At 54.3% G+C, this 23,991-nt stretch overlaps 2 protein-coding genes across 6 annotated transcripts; one reads left to right on the top strand and one right to left on the bottom strand.

The window, feature by feature from the left end:
- The first annotated feature begins 8,244 nt into the window (after window positions 1–8,244).
- On the top strand, window positions 8,245–14,591 carry KLHL40 (kelch like family member 40). The gene is made up of 6 exons (XM_017641631.3): window positions 8,245–9,407; window positions 10,466–10,626; window positions 10,896–11,003; window positions 11,179–11,364; window positions 13,190–13,336; window positions 14,056–14,591. Exons 1-6 carry the CDS (start codon window positions 8,250–8,252, stop codon window positions 14,165–14,167), a joined length of 1,872 nt encoding a protein of 623 aa, XP_017497120.1. The 5' UTR covers window positions 8,245–8,249; the 3' UTR covers window positions 14,168–14,591.
- A 151-nt stretch (window positions 14,592–14,742) lies between these two features.
- HHATL (hedgehog acyltransferase like) lies at window positions 14,743–23,773 on the bottom strand. Of its 5 annotated transcripts, XM_037010390.2 has the most exons (12): window positions 22,459–22,602; window positions 21,799–21,917; window positions 21,391–21,458; window positions 20,742–20,855; window positions 20,415–20,609; window positions 19,880–20,089; window positions 19,460–19,631; window positions 18,850–18,994; window positions 18,704–18,739; window positions 15,674–15,875; window positions 15,154–15,295; window positions 14,743–14,965 (listed from the first exon to the last, which is right to left on the bottom strand). In XM_037010390.2, the coding sequence occupies exons 2-12, from the start codon at window positions 21,911–21,913 to the stop codon at window positions 14,844–14,846; spliced, it is 1,521 nt and encodes a 506-aa protein (XP_036866285.1). In that variant the 5' UTR covers window positions 21,914–21,917; window positions 22,459–22,602; the 3' UTR covers window positions 14,743–14,843. The 5 variants fall into 5 exon arrangements, with proteins under 5 accessions (XP_036866285.1, XP_017497123.1, XP_017497121.1 ...); XM_017641634.3 differs by lacking the exon at window positions 22,459–22,602 and adding an exon at window positions 23,648–23,773 and having other exon boundaries at window positions 14,743–15,295; XM_017641632.3 differs by lacking the exon at window positions 22,459–22,602 and adding an exon at window positions 23,610–23,753 and having other exon boundaries at window positions 14,743–15,295.
- Between the last annotated feature and the right edge of the window lie 218 nt (window positions 23,774–23,991).

Here is a 23,991-nt window from a genome sequence, read left to right as displayed (position 1 = left end):
ATTGATTTATTACAACATTCCTATCACATACACACACACACACACCTTCCTCTCCCCCTTTCTCCAAGTATGGTTATATTATTTGGGGTGAGATCAATGTTCGGTGTATGTTGTTATGGCTATGTAAACACTGATCTCAACAAAGCCACATAATAGACTATGACTCCATTTTCTTTCTTGCACTTTTTACTTTTGCCTCTGTTCAAGAATGATTTACTTCAGTCTCTGTGTGCTCGTCACTGCTGCATCCCCACACTCTGCCCTAGGTGTCCTTCCGATCTGTGTGCACATCAGCTCCATCTTGGTGCCATCTCTCCAGAATGATCACTTGCATCCAAGTTGGTTGAGTTGTCCCAGCTATCATGGGAGGATCTCCCTCTCTCTGGGGGATTCCCTTCACTGTTGCCTATATATGGAGCTCCCATTTCCCTGAAACCTCTCTATCTTCCCTTATCTGGGTTTGCTCCCTATCCTGCAGGGGCTTCCTGAGGAAGGGCTTATGGGCACGCAGAAGCTAGTGCTCATCACACAACTGCAAAGGGGCAGCACACATGACCCTTAATCGTCATTACAACCTGTGGGCCGTGCAGCACAATGACCCTGGTGTGCACAAAAGTGAAACCACCTCCCATAAGGAGATGTGAGAAACTGCTTGACAGCACCCTCCAGCCCTATGCTCCCTGTCACTCTTTGCTAAGACTGCAACCCTTTAAATTTACCATAGAAATCTTAACTTCTAGAAGGTTTATGTCTTAGTGCATAACTTTTTCTAACCCTAAAATTTACCTGGTCCACAGGACCGCTTCAGGGAAAGAAATTCTCAAGACCTTGACTGTTTATTCTACCTTCCCACAGGAATGAGTTTGCCTGGGTATAGAATTCTAGGTAGGAAATCATTTTCCCTCAGAAATTTAGATGCCAACATTTCTGCTGAGAAGGGTCCTAACCCTATGTGTGTAACTCGTTTTTCCTCTGAAGCTTTCAGGGTCCCCAGTGTTGTGAGCCTTCCCAGCAATGTACGTGGTGTGGGTCTTTTCTCACCCATTGAGATGGATGCTCGGCAGGCCCTGTCAGTCTGGGAAGCTTTCTTGAATTATGGCTCTAAACAGTTCCTTCCCTAAATTTTCTCTCTTCTCTCTTTTACATTCTGTTATTTAGATCCTGAATGTTGGGCTGGCCCTCTAATTCTCTTACCTGGTCTCATATTCCTCATCTTTTTTGGTTCTAGTTTCTGAGAGGTTTCCTCAAATTTACCTTCCAAACTTTCTATTGAGAATTACATTTTTGCCACTATACTTTTAATTTCTAAAAGCTCTTCTTTGTTCAGTTTTTATATGGAGGGGTTCCTTTTTTATTATGTAAGCATCTTATCTGTCTGACAATATTATTAATAGCAATCCTTGAATTTTTTCTATTCCCTGCTTTTTTGTTATTGTTCCTTCGGATTCCTTTTTCTGTTTGTTTTCTGTTAGAGACTTTCCTTAAATGTTGGGTGATCTCTGATCATTTTTAATTGATTTTTATTGAGAAAGTTATAGATTCATATGCAGCTGGAAGAAAAAAGAGTCTGCTCCTGTACATTTCTCCCAGTCTTCCCCAGTGGTAACACTTTGCAAAGTAGTACAATATCACAACCGGATATTGACATCGACACAATCCTCTGATCTTATCCAGATTTCCCCAGCTTCACTTTGTCCTCTTTTGTGTGTATTTGATTCTGTAGAATTTTAGCACATGTGTGAGTTCATTTATCTGCCACCACAATCAAGACACGCGGCCATCCCATCACAAGGAGGGAGCCCGCTCTTGCCCTTTACTGACCACACACAACTCCCTCATGACACCCCCCACTCTGTCCCTGACCACCGGCAACAGTCAGGCTGTTCTCCATTTAAAAATGTTTTGTTGTTTCAAAATATTGTAATATAATATAATCTTTTGGGATTAGCTTTTATCTTTCAATCTAATTCCCTGGAATAGACCCGTCACTCTGCACAGCAGTAGTTCACTCCCTGTTACTGCTGGGTGGTGGTCCACAGTTTATATGCACTACATTCCCACACTGAAGGAGAACAAAGCTCCTTCTAGTTTTTTTGCTGGTATATGTACAGCTGCTATAAACATTCCTGTTTGGGTTTTGTATGAACATAAGTTTCACTTTCTTGTGGAAAAATGCCCAAGAGAGCAATTGCTGGATTGTATAATAGTTGCATGTTTAGTTTTACAAGGAACTGAACTGTTTTCTACAAAGCTATACCATGTTCTTTCCACTAGCAGTTGTGTGCATGATCTGTTTGTCTGCATCTTTACCAGCATTTGGGTTTTTTAAGCTACACTAGTAGGTGTGTTGTGGTATCTCATTGTAGTTTTAATTTGTATTTCCTGATGAGTAATGATACAGAACATCTTTTTAAGAGATTACTTGCCATCTGTATATTGTCTTTGATGAAATACCACCTCAGGTCTTTTGCTGATTTTCTAATTGGATTGTTTGTTTTCTTTATTGTGGAGTTTTGAGATTTTTGTGTGTGTCTACGTGTTGCAAATATTTTCTCCCAGTCTGTAGCTTGTAGAAAGAAATGCAATTGATTTTTGTGTATCTCATAACCTCTGACCTCGCTGAACTCACTTACCAGTTCCTGTTCCTGGAGGGTTTGCTGGATTCCTTGGGATTATTCGCTTCATTCCTGAAAGACAGTTTCATCAGATACAGAATTTATCATTGTCAGTTCTCTCAGCTCATGAAAAATGTTGCGCCTCTTCCTGTTGGTCCCTGTGGTTTCTGGTGAGAAAACCACCACTATCCTGGGTTTTGTCTTTAGTTTTTGGAAGTGTTCTAGCATGGATTTCTTTGGGTTGATCCTGTTTGGGATTTGCTCAGCTTTTTTTTAAATTTGCAGGTTTGTGTCTTTCACCAAATTTTGGACTTTTTCAGCCATTATTCCTTCAGTTGCTCTCTCTCCTCTTCTTCTGGGACTGTAACAATACAGATGTTGGATCTTTGGTTACTGTCTCAGGGGCCAGAGATGCCATTCTTTTCTTCACTCTACTCTCTCAGTTCTTCAGATTGGGTAAATTCTCTTTATCTGTCCTCAAGTGCACTGATTTTATCCTGTCTTCTCCTCTCTCCTACTGAGGCCATCCAGCAAGTTTTTATTTCTGTTACTGCCTTTTTCAGTTCTATGACTTCCACTTGGTTCTTTTATATAACTTCTATTTCTTTGCTGAGATTTTCTATTTTTAAAATTTGCTTCAAGTGAATTTGTAATTGATTCTTTTTTTTTCTTTTGGTATCATTAATCTACAATTACATGAAAGACATTATATTTACTAGGCTCCCTCCCTCACCAAGTCCCCCCCACATACCCCTTCACAGTCACTGTCCATCTGCGTAGTAAGATGCTGTAAAATCACTACTTGTCTTCTCTGTGTTACGTAGCCCTCCCTGTGCCCTCCCACACTATACATGCTAATCGTAATGCCCCCTTTCTTTTTCCCCACCCTTATCCCTCCCTTCCCATTGATTCTTGAAGCAGGTTTATGATGGCTGCTTTAAAAACCCTTTAAAATTCCAAAATCTGATTCATCTCAATGTTGGCATCTGTTGATTCTTCCCACATTTAGGTTGTAATTTTTCTGATCATTATTATGGTGGGTCACTTTTTATTGTGTCCTGCACATTTTGGCTATCATGTTAGAAGACTGGGTTCTATTTGGTTCTTTTTTTTTATAACAGGCAGAGGCCCTGTTTTGGTTCAACATTTAGGTGCTGGCTTACTTTTGTGGGCTGAGGTTCCAAGGATAATTTAATTTTCAGAGCCTTTCAGTGTTACTTTCATCTGCCTCATTTATCTGGTGTTGCTGAAGCTCCCACTTGTTCCTGATGCTGCCTGAGAGAGAGGAGGGGTTTGCCCCAGGCACATGCCAGTGCCTCCTGGCAGGGGAGGGGAGCCTCAGGCCGGGTGGAAGGAGAGAGCTTCCTGGGCTCTTGATTAGCTACCCTGCTGGCTGTGCTGGGTTCGCTGGGTGCTGTCGGAAGGACTCCCATTGAATTTGCAAGAGGAGTAAGCCGAGTTGAGCCATCCTCTATTGCCAGGTTGGGGTCACCTTCTGTCAGGTGGGGGTGTGGAAGAATCCTGCTGTTCAGTCTTTCATGCTGAGGACTGAATCCCATCTTTCTTTCCCACCTGTCAGAGTTACTGCCTCTAACTGCCCCTGGCGCCATTCCCTTGACTTAGAGCCACACTGAGCGGGCAGGAGCACACAGACAGGAATCCCAGGTGGTCTAGGTCAGAAGTTGTGCTTTCCATCATTTTTGAAAAGTGGAGCACAATGGAAACCCAGCCCGCATGCGGGACCCATCATAGGAGGGTGTCGCTGTTTGTGGATCTGAGTGGCTTGTTTCTCTGAGGGCTCTCAGTTACTGTATCATTTTTTTCTCTTGGGCTGTCAGATGCCAGGAAAGCTGGGAAAATAGCTTCTGGTTTCTCCCTTGGGGAAGGACTGCTCATGTGAGGCCTGTCTCAAACACAGGGAAACTAGCAGATGTGAGGGAACTGCCCAGTGTGTGACATGTGCTTGCCACATCAACACAGCACAGCTGCTCGGCGCAGCCTTAGCAGGCGACTCAAAGCCCAGAGCCCGCATCTGGGCAGGGCCTGCTCATGCAAGGAGGGCTGTGGGCTTCGGTGTGTTTCTTCACATGCTTGCAAGGACGTCTCTGACCTTGGCAGAATGAGTATACATTTTCTCAAAACTTTCACTTGGCATTACTCTTAAAAGTCCTTGTGACACGCTGATTCCTCATGTCTACATGAGTAGACAACCTGGATGAAGCTCAGGATTGTTATCTGAGAGACAGAAGTCAGACAAAAAAAAAGAGAAAACATACTGTATGATTCCATTTATATAAAAGTTTGGAAAATGCAAATGATTACAGTGACAGATAAAGGTTAGTGGCTGTCTAGGCTGGAGGTGTGGGGAGAGGTGAACAACGGATTAAAAAGGGCAAGAGGAAACTCACGGGTGATGGGTGCTCTTTGTTTTGACTGTAGTAATGGTTTCCCAGGTATACATATGTATACCAACATTTACCAAGTTGTACACTTCAAATGTGTGCAGTTTACTGTATGTCACTTACACCTCAACAAAAAGCTTAAAAAATCATAAGACTGATCCCCATTGGCTGGCCATCAGATTTTCAGTGTCTGTAAAATAGGGAAAATAATAGCTATCTCATAATTTTGGCATGAAGATTAAGTGTGTAAAGAGTAAATGGATGAAGTGAGATGATATTTTGCTTTGATTCAACTAAAAGCCGTGGCATCGCACTGTGCCCCTCTCTCTCCCTTACCCACATTTCATCCATGGTGTCTCTGTGGATGACTGATAGTGTGGGAGAGGGCAGAGAGGGACAAGAGGGTCTGTGGCTTGATGACTTGATAGTTGCTTAAGTGGGTACATGAGAGATCAGTATATTGTTCTTTCTACCTTTGTGTATGTTTGCATTTTCTGTAGCTATAATTAAAAAAATAAAGAGTGGCTTCCCATTTCACTGAGGGAAAAACCCAAGTCTGTACACTGGCCCTACATAGTTCCCCTACTCTCAGCTCTCTGCCCTTATCTCCTACTCACCTCCTCCTGTTACGGAAAATACTGGAAAAACTTGGACTGGGTCATTGACTGAAGAACCAAGTGGCACTCAGAGGTCCTGGAGTGTTGAGGCTTTATTTCACACCGGTGGGCTCAGACGGCAGTAATCTTCCAAAAGTCTGAGCCCTGAACAAAGGCAAAGGGAGCAATATGTATCTTTTTGCTTCTGTATCTGTAACATTCCTACGTGCACAGCAAGCAAGCAAGGAAGAGTGATTTTAGAGAGTGAACCTTGAGAACGGGTACTCAGCAGAGCAGGAAATCAAGAGAATGTTTTTTGTTGTTTGTGTTGAAGAAGAAGAGACAGAAGAGAACCACCTGGGCTGGACTGCTGTCTTTGTAAATCGCTGTCCTTGTATATTTTTCCCTTTCACTCCTTCATTCAGCCCCACTGGCCTCCTCATGGTTCCTGGCACACACCAGGTGTGACCTGCCTCAGGGCCTTTGCTCAAGCTGTACCTTCCTGCCTGGAGTCTTCCTCTCCTGTGGCTTGAATCTGCTCAGATGTAGTCCTTTCTGTGGGTCCATCTGTTACATTTAAAATTCTTACCACTTCTGCCTGTCACTTCCTGTGCCCCTTGCCCTGCTACCTGTTGGCAAAGCAATGATCATATGACATTGGGCATGACTGTTTCTGCCCCCTGCCCCCTGCACTCTGCCCCCACCCCCTGACCCCATCCTGGGTGAACGTGAACACCACAGAAGACAGGAATTCCTCAGCATTTAGCACAGTAGGTTCTCGATGGATGAATGAGCCACATATAAACATTCCAGTGCAGTGCCTGGTGGGGAATAAGCATGATGGGATTTATCATAATCTAAAAATAAGTAATCGAGTCATTTGTTAAATATAAATTAATTTTCAGTCAGTACCTTCTGTCCCAGTCCTTGGAAAATGAGACTATGACTAATGGACATTTTTTGTTAGTTTGTGGGAAGCAGCAGGTTAGGGAGGGATTCCCAGTCTTTGGAGGTGAGCAGATCTGCTTCAAATCCTGGCACAGCCATTTGCCAGCTGTGTGAGTTGGCCACGTTGCTGTGTTTCTTAGAGCAGGTCTCCTCACTGATGGTGCTTGTTGGAAAGGCCCTGCAGTCCAGGGCTGGGTTGAAATCCCTTAGTGGGCCTTTGTCCTTTCCACAAGACAGACCCAACTACCTCCAGGCCCCATCCAGGTGCTGTCCCCCTGGGACCTGGTGGCAAAGTGAGCAAGCAATAGTTGGAGCACTGCTCAGGAGGGGACAGGTGGTGACGTTGCTGAGATTATAAAAGGGGAAGTGACTCAGTCCTGGCCACCTGAGGTCTCTTCTCCAACCCCCCAACCCTGAGGTTATAAACAACTGACTCAGAGGAATGATGGGAGATTCCCCATAACAGTTCACACCAGTGCCCTGGGGGCTAAATTTAACCCACAGCTGCAGGATCCAGCACTTTGGCACCAGTTAATCTTGGTGGCTGAGGCTGAGGTGTTTGTGTGTGTAAACTGGGGGAACGTGATCAGAAGACCAGTAGAGTGAGCATTAGAAATGGCTGTCCTGGGCCTCTTTCCTGACCTCTTACCCTCTTAGGTGGTAGGCAGGGTGCGGGGCCCCAAGGCCAGGGAGGCTTAGGCCAAGCTTACTGTGAATGGAGAACAGTGACCACAGACAGCTATCCTGGAATGTTAAAGTCTTAGTGTTACTTTTTTGAACAGTAGAATCCAGAAAGTCACTCCCTTAGAATAGTTGAATCTTAGGAAATTAATTTTCTAGCACATCTGACAGCTTGCCATGTTAAAACCCCGTGACAGTGTACTCATTGGGGGTGGGGGTGGGCAGAGCCTCGGTGCTTCTGAGCCTCAGCAGAACCAACCTAAGGCCCTAAGAATCTAATTCATCCACCTCCACATTGTGCAGGAAGGGAAACTGAGGCTGAACAGAGGAATCTAACCTGCACAGGCCCCACAGGAAAGTGGTGACGGTATTTGCCTAAGGGAACCTTTTGCTTTCTTGCACAGCCCAAGGAGGGTCTCAGATCTGGGGCAGAAAGGGAAAAAGTTTTATTTTAAAGGTGGGGCAACAAGGTCCCCAGTGGGTGAGTGCCGGGCCAGGTTCACTGATCTTCAGTTTCCCAAGGACACTACAACCAGGAGTGGCTGGAGTGACTTATACTCCAGGAGGAAAGACAGAAGCCCCAGGACAGAAGGGCCCAGAAGGCTCGAAGGAAGGTCTGTCCCTGGAAGAGGGATTCCAGTGCTTCCCCCTCCCTGGCCCGAGGGGCAGTACTGGACGGTGGAATGCAGTCAAGGCCTCGCTGTGCTCCATTAGATATGAAGCAAAAAGAATTAAAAAATGAAAAAAAAGAAAGGAGGCAGCGAGGCACCCCACCTGGACCCAGGAATCCCCGGGGCTAAGTCAGGGCTGCTCTGGGTGGGGCCCTCTGTCCAGCTGTCCCCTCTGAGTCATGTGCAAGAAGCCAGGCAGCTCCCCTTACAGGCCCCGTGCGCCTCTATATATAGTCCAGCGAAGACAGCAGGGCAGACCGGGCGCGACCCCGCAGGGAGGCAGGAGGAGTCCGAGAGGACGCCCCGGCCCAGCAGCCGCACCCCACGCCGCTCACCATGACGCTGGGCTTGGAGCAGGCCGAGGAGCAGCGGTTGTACCAGCAGACGCTCCTGCAGGAGGGGCTCAAGGACATGCTAGACCACGGCAAGTTCCTGGACTGCGTGGTGCGGGTGGGGGAGCGCGAGTTCCCGTGCCACCGCCTGGTGCTGGCCGCCTGCAGCCCCTACTTCCGGGCGCGCTTCCTGGCGGAGCCAGAGTGCTCCGGCGAGCTGCGCCTGGAGGAGGTGTCCCCAGACGTGGTGGCCCAGGTGCTACACTACCTGTACACCTCGGAGATCGCGCTGGACGAGGCCAGCGTACAGGATTTGTTCGCCGCGGCGCACCACTTCCAGATCCCGTCCATTTTCACCATCTGCGTGTCCTTCCTGCAGAAGCGCCTGTGCCTTGCAAACTGCCTGGCCGTCTTCCGCCTCGGCCTCCTGCTCGACTGCGCGCGCCTCGCGGTGGCTGCCCGCGACTTCATCTGCGCGCGCTTCTCGCTTGTGGCGCGCGACGCCGACTTCCTCGGGCTCTCTGCGGATGAGCTCATAGCCATCATCTCCAGCGACGGCCTCAACGTGGAGAAGGAGGAGGCCGTGTTTGAGGCGGTGATGCGGTGGGCGGGCAGCGGCGACTCCGAGGCGCAGGCGGAGCGCCAGCGCGTGCTGCCCACCGTCTTCGAGAGCGTGCGCTGCCGCTTGCTGCCCCGCGCCTTCCTGGAGAGCCGCGTGGAGCGCCACCCTCTTGTGCGCGCCCAGCCAGAGTTGCTGCGCAAGGTGCAGATGGTGAAGGATGCACACGAGGGCCGCCTCACGGTGCTGCGCAAGAAGAAGGAGAAGGGGAAGGAGGCAGCGAGGACCAAGGCAGCAGACAAGGGCACAGGCGAGGCCGAGGCAGGGGAGGCCGAGGAGGAGGCCGAGCGTGTCCTACCTGGGATCCTCAACGACACTCTGCGCTTCGGCATGTTCCTGCAGGACCTCATCTTCATGATCAGTGAGGAGGGCGCGGTGGCCTACGATCCAGCAGCTAATGAGTGCTACTGTGCCTCCCTCTCCAGCCAGATCCCCAGGAACCATGTCAGCCTGGTGACTAAGGAGAACCAAGTCTTTGTGGCAGGGGGCCTCTTCTACAATGAGGACAACAGAGAGGACCCCATGACTGCTTACTTCTTGCAGGTGCCCAGCTAGCTCTGGGAGGGGATGGCTAGGGCTAGGTTCTGGGCTCTGGGGTGCCTTGGGGCCCAGGAAAGGCCTGTGTCTACTTGCTGGGAATGTCACGGGGTCTAGGATGAGAGAGAGACCCAGGAGGTTGGCTGATAGCCACTTGCCCGAAGTTTCAAGGCAGCCATAGGCAGTTGACAATGAGCTGTATAACTTTGGTGTCTCAGTTTCAGGAGGATGATAACCCCAGGGTGGTCTGGTATGTTGGAGGCCTTAGCCCTGCAGGGGTTGAGGTCAGGCACAGTGAGCAGGAGGAATAAGGAGTGTCTGGGGTCCTGTGCAGGGCCTTTACATGAGGCCAGGATTGGAGTGTGGAATAGAGTGTCCCAAACAAAGGGACCATCCTGCCCAGTCTTCCCATTGTTCAGATGAGGAAACTGAGTCCCAGAAAGGACAGGAGAGTGGGGTGCCTGGTCCACTGGTGGAAGCCTTGGGGCCCAGGAGAGACCTATGTCTCCTTCCTGGGGAATCTCCTTGGATCTAGGGTGAAACAGAATTGTAATGTGACTTTGGGATCTTTGAGGGTAAATGGTGGTTATAAAGTATTCACCAGCATAATGCTCCACCTTGAGAAAACTTTCCAAAACGATGAGCTACTAGTATGGCTATTATAAGACTGTCAGGGTAGAAGGGTCACAGACTTAAGATTTTAAAGGGTGGTGACAGAGCTGAATTTGGAAGTTTCCTGTGCAGTGAGATGGGGTGGAAAACAGGCAGGAAGCAGTCAGTTCGGAGTTGTACTGGGGAAGGGACAGAGCCTCAGCCGTACCTCCCTGTCACAGGCTCCAGGCAGCCCTGCCCAGGACGCCCCGTCACGGTGCTGTAATGGTGGCACCTACCTCCAGGGGAGGCCTCTGCTGTTCATAGCCTGATAGGAGGAGGGGCTCTGTCTGCAGAAACGGCCTCCAAGCTGTGGCCCTACCTGGAGGCCTGGACCCCTCTGTGACCAGGGTGGGAGCTGGGCTCAGGGCATGGGGGCTGGGGGCATAGCTGATTGGACTCCTGGCCTGCAGTTCGACCACCTGGACTCAGAGTGGCTGGGGATGCCACCGCTGCCCTCACCACGCTGCCTCTTCGGCCTGGGAGAGGCTCTCAACTCCATCTACGTGGTCGGCGGCCGAGAGCTCAAGAATGGAGAGCGCAGCCTGGACTCAGTCCTGTGCTATGACAGGCTGTGAGCATGGGCGGGGACCGGGCCGGGCGGGAGCCTGGAGGCCTGGTGTTGGTCCAGGGCGGTGGGGGCAGTGGGAGGCCCAGGCCAGGCAGGGTTGGGTAGGGGCTGGTGGTTGGCAAGTGGGATGGGATCTAGGTATTGAGACATCTGGGGAGTTCCAGGAATGTATCAGGTGCACCCTGAAGATGTGTTGGATGGGTGGCTGACTGCAGAGAGGGACTGAGCATGCACCTGAAGCCTGTTGCTCACCTTACTCCCTTCCCCTCCAGGTCCTTCAAATGGGGCGAATCAGACCCACTGCCTTATGCTGTGTACGGCCATGCGGTGCTCTCCCATATGGACCTTGTGTACGTCGTTGGTGGCAAAGGCAGTGACAGGTGAGGCTAGGGCGGGCAGTGACTGCAGTATGTTCCAGTGGAGGGGGCTCTGCAGGGATGCCTGGGTTTCTCCTGGCTGTCTTGGGGGGCACCTGTAGCGGCCGGGCTGAGGGAGCACGGAGCAGCGGGTCAGCTCCAGATTCCTTCCTCTCATTCACTGTGCCCCACCCCCCAGGAAGTGCCTGAACAAGATGTGCGTCTATGACCCCAAGAAGTTCGAGTGGAAGGAGCTGGCGCCCATGCAGACTGCCCGCTCACTCTTTGGGGCCACCATCCATGATGGCCGCATTTTTGTGGCTGCTGGGGTCACAGACACAGGGCTGACCAGTTCAGCAGAGGTTTACAGCATCACAGACAACAAGTACGGCTGCTCCATCCCCAGGGCACTCCCCAAACCCTTTCCCCGGCAGACAGCCAGGGACAGGCTCTGTGTAACCTCCTGGCTGTGTGGCTTTGGGCCTGTGTCAGCCCTCTCTGGTCTATCCTGGCAGGAACTGTAGCCCCTGTCTTGGGTGTCTGCTATTAAGCTTGGCCATCAGCACAGAAATAGCCCCTCTCCTCTGACCAGCAGTGATGTGGGCTTCCTCCACAAGGTGGGGCAAGGGGTATGGCCAGCCTGGTGGGCAGGAGAGAGCTCCCAGGAGCAGGGTAGGAGATGCCCGGTTCCTTAGAGACTCATACCAGGCACTGGCCTGGTGCCGGGGACACAGTGGTGACTGAGACAGAAGCTGCCCTGCCCTGGGAGGTCAGGAAGAAAACTGAGCTGGTGGGCCAATTGGACTCAGCCAGCAAAAGGGGTGGTGGGAGAAGTCTGCCAAGGTGGCGCCAAGGCAGTTGGGAGGAAAAGGGCAGTTCCCTTGCAGGAGAGGCTGTTGCTCAGATCAGACAGAGTGGGTGTGTGAGGGGACATGGGGTAGGGGTAGCTGGGGCTGGAAAGACAGGGGCAGGGCTGAGGGACTTTGTCCAGAGGGCAGTGAAATGCCTCCCAGGGGTTTTAAGCTCACATCTGTGTCTTACTAAGAAGCCTCATGGCAGCCGATATAGAGAACAGATCAGGGACTTCTCAGGAGGCTGGGTGCATCTGAATAGCAAGAGGTGATGACATGCAGTGGGGGTGCAGTGGGAATGGGGCAGAGGGGTACACTGGAGAAAGACTTAGTCCAGGGCTTCTCCCACTGTAATGTGCACACGGACCTCCTGCAGATCATGTTAAAGTGCAAATCCTAATTCTTAGGCCCAGGCGGAGCTGAGAGTACAGTTCTAACAAATCCCCAGGAGCTGCTTGGTGCTTGCTGATCTGTAGATCACACTGTGAGTAGCGAGAGTTCAGGATAGAAGAGAGAATTTCATGATTGATCAGATGTTGGGGTGAGAGGGAGAAGTGGATGCTTTCGAGTGAGGGTGGGAGGTCACTTACTGGAGAATCATTGGAGTTGGGCAGGAAAAGTGAGCGTCCATTAGGACATGTGGATTTGAGGTAGCTGGGGATGCCTGGGAGGGGCCCGCCTGGGCAGAAGGAAGGCTGAGCTGAAGGCAGAGATCTGGGGTCAACAGAGGGCACAAGCTCCCTTGGGAGAGAGGTTTTAAGTGGGAGAGGCTGAGGCCTAAGCCCTGAGGAATGGTGGGGGCTGATGTGTTATCCAGGAAGGAGGCCTCAGAGGGGGAGGGGAAGGAAGTCCTGTCAGCAGTGTGTGCTGTGGGCCCCGAACTTCAAAGCCGTGTCGTGGTTGGGGACTTGAGAGCAGTTTTGGAGGCTGGGGATGAAGCCCAACTTCAGAAGCCAGGGGAAGGGAGTGAAACACCTTGAGAATAAGTGGGCTGTGAGGGGAGAAGAGGGATGGGGCAGGGTGCTAGGGCACGGGCTCAGTGGCCAGGAGGTAGCAATTGGAGTTTGTTCTGGAGCCACGGAGGGTGCAGGGGAGATGAATGATGGATTTCACAGGACAGGTTGGGTGGAATGACAAGGAGACAATGACGGAAAATAGGAAGGGCAAGAGAATGGGGATGAAGTGAAGACCAGGGCCTTCCTGAGGATCAGGGAACAGAAGGCTGTACTGGGAGCATGGGTGCCTGGGATTCGGGCTCCAAGGGGTACAGTGGGAGCCGGGGACGCTTGGCGGGCTCACTTCTGGGCTTGCTGAGGCCCCCAGGAGGTGCACCTTCTCACGCCTGCTCCTCCCCATCAGGTGGGCGCCCTTTGAGGCCTTCCCGCAGGAGCGCAGCTCACTCAGCCTGGTCAGTCTGGCGGGCACCCTCTATGCCATCGGTGGCTTTGCCACGCTGGAGACTGAGTCAGGGGAGCTGGTCCCCACAGAGCTCAACGACATCTGGAGGTGAGCCCGGTCCCAGGGAGGTGAGGGGGAATCAGGAGCAAGGCTGACGCCCCACAGCACTGTGGCTGAGCACCTTCAGGCATCTGGCAAGCTCATTTGGGGGCCGAGCCAAGACCTCTTCCAAGGAGCCCTGTGGACAAGGGACAGCAGACATGGCTGCTCGGCCCAGGTTCTCTCTACTCGGGCTGGGAAAGTCGGGAGCATCAACAGTGTCACAGCTGGGAGCTGGTCCCAAGGCTAGGGCTGGGCCCATGGACACACCCCTGAGTGTAGAGGGCCCCTGAAAAGGCAGCCAGGCCTCTCCTCTGCCCTCCTCCCTCCTGGACGCTTGCTCTGGAGGGGAGAGCTGAGGCCAGGATTGCAAAGCTGGTGGAGCCCAGCTTCTCAGAGCCACTGCTTTCCATGGCTGCCCCTTCCTGAGCATGCAGGGAGGAGATTCTGCCCACCGGGGCACCTTCAGCTGCAGTTACCCACCACTGCAGTCTCAGAGGGCAGTGCTGCTGGGAGTGCGGCTCCGGGAGGACTTCCTGGGGTGCTGCAGATGGAAATTCTCAGGAGGAGGGCATGGGGGAGGTGCAGACCGTCCTGGAGATGGGGCTGGGGCTAGGGGGCACTCCCTGGGCGGGGCCTGGTGTACTCAGCCACCCTGCCCTGCTGGGTCCCCTTGGGGCTCTGCTGACCAAGCTCCTTGGCCCTGTCCCACTCCCTCCCACCCCCAGAGTTAATGAGGAGGAGAAGAAATGGGAGGGTATCCTGCGGGAGATCGCCTATGCTGCTGGTGCCACCTTCCTACCTGTGCGGCTCAACGTGCTGCGCCTGACCAAGATGTGACTAACCCAGAGCGCCCCTCCCATCCTGGGGCCTCCTGGAAGAGGCCAGAGCCCACCTGGATCCTGTCCTGGGGCCCAAGGGGCTGCTTCAGGGGGAAGGGAAGTCGCTGTGCATCCTAGCCTTTCAGGCAGGTACGAGAACCTCAGGCCTCTCCGCTGTTCCCATATACCTGGTCTTGGGCCCAGAGCCAGGACCTCAGCCCCAGCCTGCCTGCGCCACCAGCATATCTCCCCACAGGACTCACGCCTCCTCGCCTGTCCCGTGGGGGGTGCTCCCGTCAAGCACGGATAGGTCTCCCTCCTTAAGAAGAATGAAGTGCCTTCTGAGCAGGCAGCTCAGGGTCTGGGGCCTGGAGCTCCAAGCACATGTAACCAGGTAGTTGAAAATCTGGGGCTTCAGTGTTCAGCCACTGGGTGGCCCAGGCCGGTGGTCCCTGCCTTCCACCTAGGGGTCTCCTCCGCAGTCCGTGCTCACCAAGGCCTTGACCCCTCCCTGCGGCCCAGGACCTCCGGCTCTTCATCTAGCCTGAAGAAGGAGCCAGGGGACTTGTGGGGTGAGAGGCAGGGAACAGCCAACCTGGTAGAAAATCTTTATTCTAACTGGCCGGGCCCTGTGTGGCCAGCGTGGCTGGGGCGCCCAAACAGCAAGGCAGAGCCCATCCCTCTCCCCCACCCGCCTACTCCAGCTTCTCTTTGTCCCGCTTCTCCTCCTCCAGTGCCAGGGTTCGCTCTCGCTCCTTGATCAGCTGGATGCCACAGTAGGTAACAAACAGGACGGCCAGTGTGGTCTGGGGGAACCCTGTGCAGGGAAGAGGTCCTTGATGCCTGGGAGCAGCACCCCTCCTCAGCAACTTCCTTCCCCACCTGTCTTGCTCCCCTGATGAGTCCCTGGGGTGTTGAGGTGTTGGGGGCTGCATTTCCGAAGCCCACAGGCCCTGAGGTTGGTGCTTGGCACTTTCTGTATCCACCCCCAACCCCACCCCTCACCTGTGAGTAGCAGGCGCCTGGCAACCAGCTCTGTGAACTCAAGGCTGTTCAGGCTGACAAGGTTGTACATGATGATGGCCCAGAAGTTCATGGCTCCAAAGAGGGCCCGCACCCTGCGGGATGTCTGCTCTGACAGAGAGGCCTGCTTGGTCCAGGAAAGCATTGGCAGTAGGGCAAGAGGCCCAGGGGAAAGAGGACATAACTGGTCAGGGCCTTGCCCACATGGCCACCCAGGTCCTGGGGATATGCCTGGGTTTCTGACAGCCCCAGGTCAGTTCTCCCTCATTCTTAAAGATGGGGAAACCAGAACCCCAAGAGAGGGCAGGGCCTGACCAACACAGCAGGCCCAGGTGCCCACACCCCATGGAAGGCAGGGAGTACCAGACACCCAGAAGGAGCTGCTGTGCTCATCACCGGGAGAGTGAGCACTAGGGGCCGAGTGGCTGGGAGGCCTCGGAGAGCTGCAGTGCCACCACCTCCCGTGACCTGGTCACTCGATCCCAGAACCATCCCTACTCACCTCGATTTGGGATAGGGGCCCCATTTCTGCCAGCTTCTGTACCCAGAGCTCAAAGTTGAGGCCAAAGCAGTTAAGGAATGACCATAGGTAAACAATATCACAAGGCCCAAGCCACAGAGTGGTGATGGCAAATGTGGCCACGGTGGCCCCCAGCTCTGGGATCACCTTGGAGTGCTCCCCACCGATGTGGTCATATACATACCTGCAGGAAGGATGGAAGAAGGGGCCAGCGGGAGAGTTGGAAAGGGCAGGAAGGAGATGGGCAAAGGACATAACTGGGGCAGTCCTCAACCCTATCATCCTGGGCACATTCAACATTCCTGACCTCAGGTGGCTGCTGCTTCTAAACATGCGGGGCTCAGCTCAACCTTGAGCTTCCTATCTTCTCCAGCCATGTTCATTCATTCTCCAAGCCATCTCATCTAGACCCAAGACTTCGAATATTGTCTCCACGCTGATGAGCCCCAAATCTGTGTCTTTTGCCCAGTGTCTCTCCTGACTTGTTTACCCAAATGTTACCAGACGTCCCACTTGAATGACCCCCATGCCTACCCAAACCCATGCATCCCCATCGTGGTTAATGCCACCACCACCCATTCAGGTGCAGGCCAAAGCCTTGGCACCAACTTGGACTCTCGATTCCTCTCTCCACCCATCTCCTCTCATGTACATTATCACAAGAGCCTCCTGAGTCATTTGCCTGCATCTTGTGTCCCCTGCCCCACTGTCCGTTCACCACACAGCAGCTGGAGGCATCTTTTAAGAGTGTAACTCAGGTCCCATGACTTCCACGATCAAGGCCTCCCCCAGTGGCTCCATTACAATTAGAATAAACTCGACCTCCTACCATGACTAGAAGATGCCATGTCATGTGGTTTCTGCCTGCTTCCCTGACCTCATCACCCACTGTTGTCCCTTCTGTTCACCATGCTTAGACACACACAGCTGCTTCCTGACTCATGCCCTTTGCACTTGTTCCCTCTACCTGGAATTCTCTTCCCGAGATTTCCTTATCGCTCAAGTCTCAGTTCAGGTATCTCACAGACCCCAACTAAAGAAGCTTTTATCCTGGGCCAAGTTGTATCTCATTACACGTTTTTTTTTTTTCATAATGCTTACCACTCTCTGAAATTATCTTATTTATGTGTTTACCTGTTTATGTTCTGTTTCTCCCTACTAGACTGTAAGCTCCATGAGTTCAGGGTCTTTGCCATGTTCACTGTTGTATCCCCAGTGCCTAGAACAGTGCCTGGCACATAGTAGGTGCTCAATAAATATTTGTGAAATAAATTCAGTAGACAACACATTGAGTAACCAGCCTGTTTCCTTGGCCTCATTTCCAATGGTTTCTTTTCCACTCCACCTCAGCCACTCAATCCCATGACCACAGCCCTTTGTCACCACTTGAAATTTCATTCCTTCCTACTTACCGTTCCTCACCCAGCCCCTCCTGACCTGGCCCCCAGCTCCAGTTCTTCAATCCCATCCACATCCTCCACCCCATTTTGTGATTCTCCTCCTATCTTTACCACCTCCTTACAGGCTTCTATTCAATGAATTGTCATTATAAATCACCCCCAAAAAACCTTATTTGTCACTTCTTCCATCTGGGAGAACCCAGTCACCCACTTTCTCCTGAGCTGCACCCAAGAAGCTTAGCTCTGATGGGGAAAAATCTCACATCTTCACATAGTACAGTCCATGAATCCACTATCTCCAACCCCATCTGGCTCTCAATGCCAAGCCTTGTGCAGTCATGTTCTCTCACACTCCGCAGTGGCTCCTGTACCCTTATCTCCTGTAAGCATGAAGGGGTGCGGTGAGAGACGTAGGCAGGAGGAGGGAGGTATACAGATGCCCCCAACCCTGCATCTCTCAACTGAGGACCTTGCCTCTTGCTTCATGGAGAAAACTGAAGCCTTCAGGTGGAACCCCTCACCTTTCCCCACTGACCTGCCATCCTCTACATCCTCTTCCCTGTCCTGAAGCCAGGCCTCTGCCTGACTGGCTCCATCTCCTCTTCCCTCCACAGGGACCTCACGCCACTAGTCACACTCTCCCGTGCCTCGCCATCTTCTCCCTCTCTGCTGAACAAGTCCCCTCAGCACCCATGTAGGTCTCACTGTTTTCTTTTTTAAAATGCCCTCTTCTGCTTCAGTCTCTTCTCTGCCTTCCCCTCACTACCAGGCTGCCTTTAGGAGCTGCCCACACAGGAGCTCCCGTGGGGCCTGTCTCCTTGGAATAGCACCTGCCCTGTCTCTCTGGTGAGTGGCTGAGCACCATGCCACTGACACTAACGCTGTCGCCAGCATCCTTGACCCCCTGCAGCAGCAGACCCAGTTGCCCTCTCCATGCCTGATCGTCTTCCCTTAGATTACAGGCTGTCCTGCACTCTTGACTGGTCTCCTGTTCCGCTGACCAATCCTTTGTAGTCCCTTCTGCCGGCTCTTCTTCTCCCCCATCCAGAGTCCTTCCAGGCCAACACCACTGTCACTTTTTTCCTCTTCTTACCCTGCACCCTCTCCTTGGGACGTACGCACCCCCAAGAACTAAAGACCACCCACCCACACTGATATTGCTCAGAGATCCATCAGTCCCGTGAACTTCTCCAAGCCCCAGGCCTTCAGACCTAATCACTTCCCTGGACCTCCACAGTGATGTCTCCCAGATTCCAGCCACACATTTCTCAGGCAGAACCCCTCTCTGGAAACAACTTCTCCATTCTGCCAGGCTACAGATGAGAATCTGGAGTCTTCTCCCTCTCCTCGATACCCCCAATCCATGGCCACTTTCTGTCCAGGCTGTCTGTTGTGAATCTCTAGTCTGACCATTTCTCTCATGTCCAGGGTCCCCACCCACGTCCAATCCGCTGTGGCTTTCACCTAGACCTCTGCAACAATCTCCTCATTGCACTGCTTGCTTCCACTGACCCAGAGGTGATCTTTTCAAACGTGGACCAGTCTCTGCACTGCCCTGCTCAGACACCTGGCAGGATGGCTGTGACCATCCCTCTGTCCCACCCCAACTCACTTGCAAAGCCAGTCATTGATGCCACGGTCAAAGTGCCTGAGGAAGGAAAGCAGATGGGTGTAAATCAGCCAGGAGCGGCGCTCCCGGGGACGGAGGCTGAGGGAAGGTGGGGATCCGAAGACGTGTGCCCGGGACCTCGCACTCACGTTTCCGCGAAGACATAGAGCGCTGTGATGCACTTGGGGGGCTGGGGCGGGTCCAAGTGGTCCAGGCGCGCCACCGCGCTGACGACCCCGAAGAGGACGGCCGCCTTCACCCAGTCGTACACCAGGTTTGAGTAGGCTAGGCCGGCTGAGGGCAGAGTGTCGTCACTGCCTGAGAGGGGGGTCGCGCCAGCCTCCCTACCCGCAACCCCTGGGGCCCGGGCGCGCCGAGCCCTCCGCCGGGGAAACTTCCCTGGCGCTGGGGGAGGTCCTTGGGCGGCCCGGCCCGGCCCGGGAGCCCCTCCCCTCCCCAGGGGCGCGTCGCCCACCTTCCGGGGGAGGGAAAAGGCGAGGCGGGGCGGGGTCCGGCCCGCCCCCGGGAGGCCCGCCTGCACCGGGGCGCGCCCTGGCCGGTACCTCTCTGGCCTCGAGGCCAGAGCTGACTCCCAGACCCACGCGTGTCAAGGAATAAACGCGCGCCCCCGCACTCCTGGGTAGGTGCTGTGCCTCCTTGGGGTGTCAGCCTCCCCAGCTGGGACGCCGTGCGGGCCCAGCGCCAGTCCTGGGACGGCGGCCCGCCCCAGCGCCTCCCCGGGACCAGGTGCCCACCCACCGAGGGCGCCGTCCGGGAGGCGGCTGGTGAACTTGAGATCACTGGGGATGGTGAGGATGTAGAAGAAGTGGAAGAAGATGTCCACGGCCATGATGGCCACAACGCTGAGGCCCGCCTGGGCCTGGATGCGCCACAGCTCGCCCTCGCGCCTCGCCGGCGGCCCCTGGCTCACCTGGGGATGCGAAGGGTCTGAGGGGGAGGCAAGCCCTGCCTGAGGGTGCAGACACATCTCCACCCGGCGACCCCCGTCTGGGAGCCAAAGTGTGGCCCCACCCTGGGTTCTGAGGGGGCACGGCACCATGGTTTCCTCCTGGAGTCGGCCTGAGGGTGGGACACACCTGCCCTGGGAGTCCTGAGGTGGGAGCCCCTCTGGAGAGGGAGACCCAGGCCTGCTCAGAGGGCCCACAGGGTGTCCCTCACCTGGGCGTGGAAGCGGTCAAAGGTCATGATGGGCCCGAAGAAGAAGAAAGGCAGGTAGAAGTTGTACTTGAGCAGGTCAGCTAGGGAGTAGTGGCGGCCAGGGTGTGCACAGTTCTCCAGTGCAAAGCTGGTGCAACGCAGCACTGTGAAGCTGCTGCCCCCGTGAAACAGCACCTCTTGAAGATCAAAAGTGCCTGTTACAAACCCGTTCTGGAGGGGAGAGAACAGGCCACCAGCTCACCAGGTGCCTCTTGTCTCTGGGAAGCCCACCCAGCTTCTAAAAGGGGTCCCAGCCTGGTCCTGTCCCTTCCTTTCTCCAAAGCCAGTCATCACTGGCCACTGACCAATTCATGTTTAATGTTAGGTTAGAGCAGGGGATGAGCTGCTGTGGTGGGAATATGGCAGGTCATACGCCATAATCAAAGGCTTGGAGACAGGTAGAAAGTAAGGAAATGCTTGGGGAGACTTGGGAGGTAAGGGCTTTGGGTGAGAGGTACCTACCTATCCCTGTACCCTGTCCCGCCCCAGTGCACACCTGCCAGGAGATCAGCGGGTCCAGCTTGAAGGAGGCAAGGCTAGCCAGGCCGAGGCCCAGACAGAGCCAGGACTGGCCCAAGAGTGAGGCCATGTAGAGGCTGACACAGTGGCCAAGCAGCAGCAGCAGGTACCAAGGGCCCATTGTGCCCACCACTGTCAAGGCCCCGTATACAGCATACATCCAGCAGCGGAGCTGTGGACAGGAGAAAGCTTTGTGTGCCTATCCACCCAAATGGAAGTGGGACCCCATGATGGCTTCCCCACAGCCCTTGTATCTGAGGAGATGCTGGCAGGGGGAGGCTGGGGTGATTCTGGTCCTGCTCACCTGGGGGGCAGCCATTGTGCAGAGTTTAGCAAACAGCACGTGTCCAGAGAGGGCAAAGACAATGATGTTGCGGAAGGAGGTGAACCACATCACCCACTCGAAGTCAGCCACATCCTGGGCAGGCCAAGGGTAGGTTAAGGTGGAGCAGAATGGACTGGCACTTTGGCTGGTCAGAGTTCCAGCCTTCCCAGACCCCATGGTCTTTTATGCCTCAGGGGAGAGCAGTGGCTAGAAGTCCCTGCCAGCCCCTCTAAGGGAAGGACCAGGTAGGTAAGTAGAGAGAACAGGAAGCCATGTGGACTGCCCTGCCCCGCCAAGCTCCTCCTAGGCTTAGCGCTATCCCTGGCATCCTGCCATTAAGGCATTGTTCCTGGGAAGCGTGGTGTTGGAGGCCCCTCCTGAAGCATATCTCAGTTTGTTTTCGAAATGAGCAGGGTCTGGGGCGGGTTTGATATTGTCCCAGAAGGACACCGGAGGGGCCAGTGGAGAAACTGAAGGTGTTGAAGCTCAAGCCAGAGACCCTCCCCACTGTGGGCCTTCTGTTACGTGGGAACATCTAGGACAGGGAGCGTTGGGAAGGGTTTGGGAAAGGAGAGGTGTGCCAGGGGCAAGCACTGCAGTCAGGGACCCTGAGGTGTGGGGGACCTACCATCTTGCGGCCGATGTACTCCCAGCCCGGTTGCACAGACTCCCTGAAGGCCTTCCTGTGGGCCCCATCTGAGAACAGAGCATGGTCTCAGGGAGGGGGCCCTTCACACACACACCCATGCCCGCCCCTGCAGAAGGCTGACCCTCACCCTATGGGGAGGGAACTGGTTTGAGTCTCTTTTTCTGCCTCTACTTCACTCTAGGTCTTGCTAATGTACCCCTGAGTGTCTGCATGTCTCTGAGGCTATGTCCAGGTCTCTGAGTCTGTGACTCCCTGTGACCACACCTGGCTCGGCCCAACCCCTGGGGTCTTAGGGAATACCTTTGGTCTAGAGCCTCTCCTTTTCTGGTTGCTGAGGTCCCCAGGGGAAGAAGGGCCCCCTGCCCCTGCCGCAGGGCCCACTGTTACCTTGTGAAGCCTCAAGGAGGCCCCAGGCAGCATAGGCCAGAGCGCCACTCAGCACCAGTGAGTACAGACCCAGCTCCAACACGGGCAGTGCTGTCTTGATGCCCATAGCCTGCATGGGGCTGGGGAGACAGATTGGGTGAGGGCTCTGTTGCCTCCCAAGCTGTGCCTAGCCTCACCCATGGTTCTCCACTGAGGTAGTGGGGTCCCTCCCATTCTGAAGAGGGACTGCCCCTTCCCTCTGAAGAGAATCCCCTCCTTGGAGATCTCATTCCACATCTTCCCCCATCCTTGTATCCCACTCTTCTCAGGCCCCCCAATATCTGGTGCCCCTTCCCAGGTGCTCTAGCTGCCACCCTTCCCACTGAAGGCTCTTGAAAGTGTAATTTTCACTCTCAGCCCTCCTTCTTCACCTTCTTCACTCCTTCATACCTTTTGGGTGGACTGGTCCCCAGCCTCTGTTCAAAGGGCTCCTGAAAAGGCCTCTGCTAACTTTCATGTGGAAACCCCACCTGCCTCAGTCAGGTTGCTGGCTCCCAGGTCCCTGCCTCAGCAGGCCGCCCCCAGCTCCTCCACTTCATAGTGCCCCCTTCTCTGATTCCTGCACGCTTCCCAAGCTGTCCTGGCCCTCCCAGTCCTGGCCCTAGCACCAAGGCTCCATACCTTTCTTTCAGCCTCCAGTCTCTCTGACACGCATTGCCTGAAATAGACCCGGAGCCCCAGCCTGCTGCCTCCCTGGTCCCTGCCTGTGGCTGCGGCCACACCACCCCACTCTCTCGGCGCTCTCGGTATTCTGGATGCTGGCTGAAGGCAGTGCTATTTGAGGAGGTGCCCTGGGGTAGCAAGTGTGGGGCCAGGCAGGGCCAAACGGGCCCCAGGGAGTGTGCTGGCTGCTGTCCCAGGTTCTGACCAGTATCAGGCTCACTGTGAGCCTGCCAACACCCTCTGCCTGGGCCTGGCTGTCTCCGGGAGTCTTGCGGGACCACCCCCGGGGCCTCAGCTAGTACCTGTGTCCTTCCTGTCCATCTCCAGCCTGACCAGGGCCTTACCAGGGGTGCCATGGGTATTAGACTCAGGACTTAAAGGGAAGAACATGTCTAGATACCTTCTTGGGCTGGCATTGCCTCTGTCTCCCACCCCAGATCCTCCCCGAAATCTTCACCAGCCCTGCACCCAGTTCTCCTGTCTCCCCATAGTTGGTATTTTCCTGAGTACAAAGATTCAGGAATTCAAGGAACTGAGAGGGGCGAGGACCAGCCAAGGTCAAATGGTGGGCCTAGGACAGGATCAAGTGTTCCCAGTGACCCCTCTGGCATCTCAGATACGAGCTCTGCTGCTCCTGCCCATACCAGGGGGCTGCCTGGCCTGGTTTCTGTGCTGCTGGCCCCAGGGCTGAGGCACCTCTTCATTGGTCCGGTGCAGGTGGGGAGGCCCTGAGGATCGGGTTAATGGAGCAGGACTGTGAAACCGGAGCACCGTCAAGAGCCTGTGGAACAGCTCTGTCAGCTGCCTCCCACTTGCCACTTTCCAATTTTAGCTCCCCATGGCCGGTGCAGGGTGTCTCCAGGGGGGCCTCTGCGAAGAAGGCCGGGGCTGGCCCCAAGCCAGGGACCTCTCCAGAAAGACCCCCAGACCGGGGCCAGCCTGTGGACACTGGGGTGCCCCCTGCTCCTCAGTCCTGCCTGACTCAGGGACACCTGGAGTAAAGCCTGCTTTGGAGCCTGAAGTCTAGGATGAAGGGACTGGGGTGGGCTCCTACAATGCCCTTAGGTCTCAAGGACCCCAGAATGGCTGCATCTCAGGCTGGCACTGACCTTGAGGAGGCTGTGAGGGACCCTGGCACACTGCCCACCTCAGGGATCCAGGTCTTGCATCCGATCGTGCGTCCGTCTGACCAGCTGGGCTCTGGGGCCACGGTGGGGTGTGTCCAGCCCTGGGGTCCCCACCCCCTCGAGGCTGTGCACGGTGAGTGGTGACAGCGAGAGGAAGGGGAGGAGGAGGGTAGGGAGGAGGTGGCCTTCCTGGAGTGAAGCTGAGCAGAGTGGAGCAGAGCCGAGTGCTGCAGAGCTGCTGGCCACAGGGAGCCGCAGGGAGGCTGGGAGTAGGGGGAAGGGGTGGCTCGTGGCATGGGCTCAGATGGGGACACCTAGGCCACACTTCAGCCTGCCTTCCCTGGCCAGTAGAGCCTATGCTTCC

This window comes from Manis javanica, chromosome 3 (assembly GCF_040802235.1).
Source record: "Manis javanica isolate MJ-LG chromosome 3, MJ_LKY, whole genome shotgun sequence".
NCBI lineage: Eukaryota > Metazoa > Chordata > Mammalia > Pholidota > Manidae > Manis > Manis javanica.
The sequence above is the reverse complement of the archived record's forward strand: the minus strand, read 5'-3'. Positions and strand labels throughout refer to the sequence as shown.